The following is a 7805-nucleotide window of genomic DNA, read 5'->3' on the forward strand; positions in this document are numbered from 1 at the left end:
GGATTAATAAAAATCCAAAGCTGCACGGGCAAACTGCGAATGACAGAAGAAGGCATCGAATTAAACTTTACTAAACAGATCCATGAAGAATTTCAGCCCAAAGAGTTAAAGTTGTGCAAATGATCCTAAAAAAAAGGGGGTACCACTGTCACTTTCTGCTCAAAAAACTTCATTGTTTCCCAAGTGCTTAGAGAATCAAGTCCATAGTGTGGAGACTGCTGATTGAGCTCCATGGCCTTGTTAGTCCTCACCAGCCTTCAAACATTTTATCTCACCCATTCCAAAAAATAATAATAATGAATTGTGAAAAATACGTAGCTCTATGAAGCATTTTATCTAGAGAGGTGAGATTGATTACCAGAAGGCTTTCAAAATTTCGAAAGCTGAGAAACTTGCCTCTGAGCAGCATTCTGCAGGTGAGGGTAAGCACAGCAGCTTAGGTGTAAATCTTCCCGAATTCCTATCTGGGGTGAGATGTTAGTGTTCAGCGTGAGAAGTTGTGGAGAGTGAGCCACTCCGACTTCTCATCTTGGCCTGCACTTGGTCCCATTCTGAGCTTCTGACTTGGCCTTATGCCCCCGGCTGCGTCCACTGTAGGAGAAGCCCTGGTGGGGCAGCGGTTGCACGTTGGGCTGCGATCTGAAATATCTGCAGTTCGAAAACACCAATTGCTCGGCAGGAGAAAGTCGGGACTTTCTATGCCTGTCGAGAGAGACAGTCTTGGAAACCCCAGAGGCAATCCCCCCTGCCCTACAGGGTCACCAAGAGTCGGCATGGACTCGATGGCCGGGAGTTTGGGTTTTTGATTTTGTTGTCCAGTGCTCTGAATATAGCCTGCGGCCTCAAGATGGGGCACTAAATGCTGGGCTACACCTGATATAAAATCCAGGGCCCCTGTTGAATAATAAGAATAAACTCACAGCAGAGGCAGGGCAAGGCTAAGTGTTTGTTGGAGGGGTGGGGGGAGTGGGGGGCCGTGGGGGGGGTGAACCCTCCAGACTGTGTGCTTCAGCTTCATGAGGAGGTCACCCTGGCGCAGCCGCTGGAGCATGCTGTACATATGTATGTAGCGCCACAGGCAGGTGGCCACACACATTCCCCCTCACGGGCCTCAGAGCCCAGGGTCATTTAAAGGAGCGCAGTTCTGCTGAGGACGACGAGTGTGAACGGGGCCAGCTTTGCTTTAAATAAGGAAGATAAAAGAAGCATGTCAGACTATGTAATTAGTGAGTCACAACGAGTTGTCACAAACACCCTCTGCCTCTGGTTGATGGGATTCCGAGTCGCTCTGACACGCCCTGTGGGGCTCATGTATGTTGGGTGCTGTGGATTCAACTGCTCTTGGTACCCAACAGCCCAGAAGGGAGCTTCGTTCTCCCGTGAAAAACACGTGAGGGAGGTGCCGTGCCACCTCCCATGTTCAAAGAGGTCTTTTCGACTGTTTCTGTGGAACTCCATTCTGCTCTCCAAAAGTTTGCTTGGGAGACCAAACTCCAAACAGCCAAGCTCACGGCCAGTGAGTCGATTCCAACTCACAGTGACAGCGGACAGAGCAGAACTGCCCTGTGGGTTTCTGAGGCTCTAAATCTTCTCAAGAGCAGACAGCCTCATCTTTTCCCCACAAAGTGGCTGGTGGGTTTGAACCACTGACCTTTCAGTGGTTAGCCCACCGCAGGCTCCTAAACCATGGGTTCTAACCAACACTTACGTTGCCAGGCACAGATCAAGCTTGGTACCTGAGGTGGTACCAGGTCCCAGGCAAATGAAGCAATGATAAGCAAAGGTTGGATCCTTAGAGACATTCCTTTAGATCATACTCAATATTCTCTGCATCAACATACACACACACATATACACCCGGCAAACAATGGTCAGAGAATTATAAAGTTCCTTGAACTGATTGAAGGGAAGAGACAACTGGGAACCTGCCTCTTCCGCAAACACGCCTGCCCGTGCCAATGTAAGCAGCCTTAGCAGACCGGTGGCAGAAGAAATCAGAGGGACGGACTTGACTCGCCTACTGACCTGAAGGAAATCTTCCATCTGCTGACAAAGTTCTCCATCCTGCTGGATGTTTTCCCTGAGCGATCGTGTTCTGACAGACAGGGAGTGCAGCTCTGCCTCCGTGCTATCCAGAGATAATCTGCAGGAAGAAAGAGAGTGGGCCGTGGGCACAAGGAAGCCTTGTGTCATGTGGGTACATCAAACAGCCCTTGGTCGACCTGCGTGCCAGAAGCAAAGTGCTGCAAGGACGCTTATCTCCGCCTGTACTTACATTAGACTGTGTGAGTTTGTCTTTGTGTTTTCTTAAGAGGTGATTCCTTTTCCTAAGAGGACGTGCCCTGCTTCAAAGGAAGCAGGTTGTAACCTCGCTCTTGTTGGCGAGATAACCCAAGCCACAGGGCTTGTAAAACTTCACACAAACTACGTCACAACAGCATGAAAAACAAAGAGCCAATAAGATTCTGGGAGACCTAGACTTCTCTCCAGCCACAAAACACAAAGGAAAGTTCCAACTCCCTAAGAAGCAGAGAGCCAGGCTCCATAGGGGAACCACCCAGAGACAAAGGGGCATGGAAATGCTGGAAGCAGCCAGAGCCAGCACTCTGTCTCTCCCAGAGGACAAGCACACAGCTCACGGGTCTGCAAAGAAATGGGGAGACAGACTGTAACGCTGCTGTTGCCTCCTGGGCATCAAGCTTCGTAGAACAGGAGTGGTTTTTGTCTCCTGGTCAACAGTGGAATTCAGTGATCAAATTCATAAATTTGGATGCCTTCAAATTCCTATACTCAAGTCTCATCTTTCTCCAAACAAAAATGTTCCCCACCATCAGTATTTATGAGCAAACATGATCTGTTTGTACTTCACCTTCCATTTCAAATAAGCACACCTCACTTACCGAGTCTGTCTTAGAAGACTATGCAGCTAACCCTCCCCACCTAACGGTCCTTAGAAATGCCAGTTCAAAGACATTCTTTCATGATTATTTCACTTCTTCTGACTCACAGTAACATTTCAATACTAGTCAGAGTAACGCTAGTCCGGCATATGTTTCTTTTAATAAAGTGAACACAAACCAGTCGGTATCTTGTAGAAGAACTGGGTCATCAGTGAACATGAGTGTTGAACTCTTTTATATCTTTGAAATAATAATCTTGCTTTGGGCCAGACATGTAATTGGTGATCGACGTATATTTCTCACTGCCATCGAGTCGATTCCAACTCATAGCAGCCCTAGGGGACAGAGTAGAACTGCCCCCTGTGAGTTTCCAAGACTAACTCTTTATGGGAACTAGAAAGTGTCATCTTTTTCCCATGGAGCAGCTGGTGGTTTTGACCTGCTGACCTTGATGTTAGCAAAACCCACTACACCACCTGCATGTGCACACACACACCTCACATACAAGGATGTGAGAGGAGTCACTAATATTAAGACACTGGCCAATGATAGTCCCTGGTTGGTGCAAACAGTTAAACATGTTGGCTATTAACTGAAAAGGGGGTGGTTTGGGTACACCCAGAGGCCCCCCGAAGAAAGTCCTGGCAATCCTCGGGGGGAAATCAACCCCTGAAAACCCAGGGGAGCAGTTCCCACTCGCACACACACACGAGGTTGACATGAGTCAAAAATCAGCCTGACGGCAACGCGTTTCCATTTCGGTGGTCCGTTAACAGGGGGAAGATTTAAAAAGCCCCGGCTCCCATCTGTCAGAGACTCGATTAATTCATGAACTGGACTGATGCGTGGAGTGGTGTGCCGAAGCACACTCTCCCAGCCATCTCTGCAGTTGGTCATATCGCATCTGGAAATCAGGGACGGCAGGCAGTTTTGCACCATGGGAAACAGCAAATGCTACAAATGAGGGCTTTCTTTCTACCTCCTCAAAAGAGGGTTAGTGAACACTTGCCACTGGATACGTAGTTTTAGACATTCTAAAGAGCAGAACTCAAAATGGCAAAAACCCATGGACTATCACGACATAAAAACAGCCATGTCTATTAGGGTCAGAAACAAATTAGAGTGATATAAATAAAGCTTTATGTCCGGGAGATGCTGTGTCTGGATAGTTGAATGACTAATGTAAAAAGAACTCCTTTCACAGCCCTTGGCTCCGTTCCAGTTCCTTCCAATGCCACAGAGTAGCAATGTCCAGGCTGGCTCCCACAAGGAACGGTGATTTGAGGCCATGGAAGTGTGATCGACAGCACTTCCAAAGCCACAGGTTGTGTAGGGAGCGCTGCCTTTTGGGTGTGGACGGAGTTGATGTGTGCAATCCACATGTGTTATACACGGAAGACAGTCATTAGAATAGACTGCAATCGTGTTTTTTAAGACTAAAAATAATGATGAAGTGCTCAAAACTCCCGGAGTCCAAAGGTGCACATATATAGACGTAGATGAAAAGGCCTAAAACTTCAGTAGGATAAAACTTTCTCATGTCCAGCTGGCATCGCAAAGCCATAAATACTCTTGAGCTTGCATGAGAAGGCCACCTGAGATGAAACAACAACACGCTCTTGCACCCTCAGTCACCCCGTCTTCCTGGCTTACCGAGCAGCCTCCTGAACGTGGTGCAATTTCTCTGAAAAGTTCAGAAGAGTGACATCTTTCTTTTGGGCTTCCTGGAACAAAAGCAGAATTTTCTCACTATATGAATAACATTGGAAGGGAACAATTTTTGTTCGCCCTGGGTCTTAAAGGAGCCTGAAAATCACTGTTCCCATTTGCTCGCCTGGCGGATTCAAAGCTAATTCCCTGAGACTTGAACTCTGACATTCTTAGTAAGATTTACCAGAATGCCCTACTGTTGAGATACATTTGACTTCCCAGAGCAATTTATCCTGACCTGAAATACAATTCGTGTGCATTAGCACTCAATGGAAGGAGGTATCAGTTTAGCAAGGCCCATTGTTTCTAAGAGAATCCAATATATCCGCTTAAATACCAGCCATACCTGTGAGTATGCCTTTAAATGATCAAGATACCTGCAGCTGCCAAACCAGTTCTCAAACTGAGCTTAATCAAAAGGTGTACTTGCCACCGAGGTGTTAGGATTCTTTTCCTGTTCAGAGGGTGAGACTCAGGCATGTGGGCGAGGGGCAATTACTGACTAAGGTAGCTTCCCCAAATGGACAGGGTGGGACCAAGTGACCCAGGACGAATGGAAACAGGGCCCTAAAAGAACGCTGCTCTCCACTCTGGAGAAGCACGCTTCTTGTCTTAACGTTCTGCAAATTAATTTGTCAGTTAAGTACCCAGCTAAACATGCTATCTGTCTTCTGGGGTAATGATAGTATATACCATTTATGGAGAGCTTATTATAGGCTAATCCTGGAGCCAAGCGATTTATGAATTATCTCTTTTGACACTCTGTTACTTGGTTTTTACATGCGTATGCCTCTCCCCTAAAATCCCTCCGTGTGCGCTGCAACAGTCAACATGCTCAGTGCTAACTGACAGGTGGGGTGTTGGGGTTGACTCACAAGGACCTCAGAAGAAAACTCACTCCATCTATACCCCAAAATCAGTCATCTAAAAACTCTGGCTTCACCACGAACCAGAGTCCATTAGATGGCGGCCATCTTTATTAGCTGTGGGCACCGAGGGGCTGAAAGCTGCCTGTCTACGAAGGCGCACTTAAACACAGGATTCCAAAGCTGCTTCCCATTCTGGCTCGGGCTAAAGCACACGTGCTTCACACCCCAATAGCCGCCTTACTTCCCAGAGTAAAGCCTTGTCTGTGTGAGCAGTGTCAACGCAAGTTGATTCAATAAGGAAGATCACACACACACACACACACACACACACACACACACACTCCTCAAGGAGTTATCTGAGATTTTTTTAAAGAAGTTATATTGTTAACGGGTCCAGTCCCCTTGCTCTTTACATGGACTGGATCACAAAGCTAGCCAATTCGTGTGGAAGAGCCAGTCCTCCCCCTCTATGGCTGTGATGGCGTCACACTCGCCCGACAACTTGAGCAACGCCCCCTGCGTGGCCTCCCTAATTCCAGGGCTCTCTCTGCTCCAACCCACCTTCTTTCCCAAACTGGCATGCCATTCTGCTGCGCACAAACTTCAGCGGATTTCCCATGGCTAAAACAAGAAACCTTTGGCACATGAGTTCACCAGTCTTGTCCCACCAACTCTACTTCCATCTCCCCTACTTCTGTCGAGCCCTCGGACCCGAGCGGGAGCGATGGGGAAAAGACGGAGGTTGGCGAGGGTCCGTTTACTTGGATCCTTAGTCAGTGCCCATGGAGGCAGGGACCGAGATATTAGTCACAGTGCGCTGGGCAAATCTGCTGCAAAATACTTCTTGACGGTGTTCTGAAGCAAAGTTGTCCCTTTGACGACCAGCATCCAAGACCTGGACCCGAACCATGGTCTCTTCCATGGTCGCACGTGGAATACGGTCAATGAATATGGAAGAGCAGGGAAGAATTCACGCATTTGAATTATGGTGTTGGGGAAGGATCTAGAAAATGCCATGGGCTGCCAGAAGGAAGAACTCTGCTGTGGAAGAAGTAGAGCCAGGATGCTCCTTAGAAGGAAACGTGGGGAGATTTCCTCTTGGGTGCTTTGGGGATGTTATCTGGAGGGAGCAACCCCTCGAGAAGGGCACCGGGCTTGATAAAGTAGAAGGTCGTTGAAGAAGCACCTGGAGGAGATGGACGGGCTGTCCACTATCAGGACAGTTGCGAGGACGGCGCCAGAGCGGTCTGCTGTACGTAGAATCTCTGTGAGTTGGAAAGGGCTCCAGGGAGCCCAGCAAGCACTCCCCAAAGCACCACTTGCCTCAGGAATGTGCCAATCACACTTCTGCACACGGAGCCTTCTTCAGCCACACCGGGCCCTTCCCCTGAATCTGCCTGATGCCCCCTGACGCCTGGGAAACACTTCACGGCCTCTAAGGCGGCTTCCCGTGCACCCTCCGCAGTAATCACCTCACATACCTGGGCAACAAAGTGCAGAAGATTCATCCCAGGCTTATTCGCTTTTGTGTCTGCCAATTTGAGCAAAGACGACAGTTTAAAGCCCACGGCATTGCCAGCACATCCTCCCTGAGGAAGACACAGCAAAAGCCGAGAGTTACACATACTTTAGAGACACCAATATCAGAGTGGAAAAAACGACTTTGTCACCGTTTCAATTCTACTCACTGCATTCATGATATTCCCAGCCTGGAGCACCAAGTGTAAGACGGAGTGTAGGCCGTCGCATGACATCAACTCTGTTGAGAGGAACAGTGGCAGCAGCTTAGAGCAGGGCCCAGCTCCCACGGTGCAAAGGGCCGTGGCTGCGGGCAAGCTTACAGTGTCTGAGCCAACACGGCCCGCCATCTGACGCAAAGGCTAAAAAGAAATGCAGCACCAGCTTCTGCAGCACGTCGGACACACCATGTGCTTCTGGGAACCCTTGGCCTAGTCTTTAACTGGGAATCAAATGTGGCTGACAGTTTGATATATCACCAAATACTTCAGGGATGGCGCTTTCCAAAGAGTGGAAAATGCAAAGACCTAATAAGGCAGGAGAATGTGTTACATTTAAAAAAAAATTACTTTTCAGCAGTCACTTCTTGAAATTGACCCTTTCTAGTCAATAGCCTCTTAGACTCTATGGTTACGGACCATGGTATTATCTTGGTTAGCCAGGGAGTTTGAAGCTGGGGTTTTAAAAAAGGGTAAGAAGATATGTCAACAATTTGCAAAGCACTAACCCTTGGGACCCGGAGATCCTTTCTATTTGATTCCAAGCTGCATGTTTCTTTTGGGTTAGCTTAAGCATTAAAAAAAAAAAA

General features: G+C 48.0%; 1 protein-coding gene across 1 annotated transcript in view; it reads right to left on the reverse strand.

The window, feature by feature from the left end:
- The window catches only part of FHDC1 (FH2 domain containing 1), a 37586-nt gene that overhangs the window by 11485 nt on the left and 18296 nt on the right, over positions 1-7805 (reverse strand). Inside the window, exons 6-9 of the mRNA XM_045295823.1 lie at positions 7168-7238; positions 6961-7068; positions 4554-4624; positions 2026-2143 (exon numbers count right to left, since the gene is read on the reverse strand). Of these exons, the coding sequence (XP_045151758.1) occupies positions 2026-2143; positions 4554-4624; positions 6961-7068; positions 7168-7238 (368 nt within the window). The remainder of the gene's footprint in view (positions 1-2025; positions 2144-4553; positions 4625-6960; positions 7069-7167; positions 7239-7805) is intronic.

The sequence above is a fragment of the Echinops telfairi genome, unplaced genomic scaffold, assembly GCF_000313985.2.
Source record: "Echinops telfairi isolate 266 unplaced genomic scaffold, ASM31398v2 ScPeMD7_5868;HRSCAF=6743_1, whole genome shotgun sequence".
Lineage (NCBI taxonomy): Eukaryota > Metazoa > Chordata > Mammalia > Afrosoricida > Tenrecidae > Echinops > Echinops telfairi.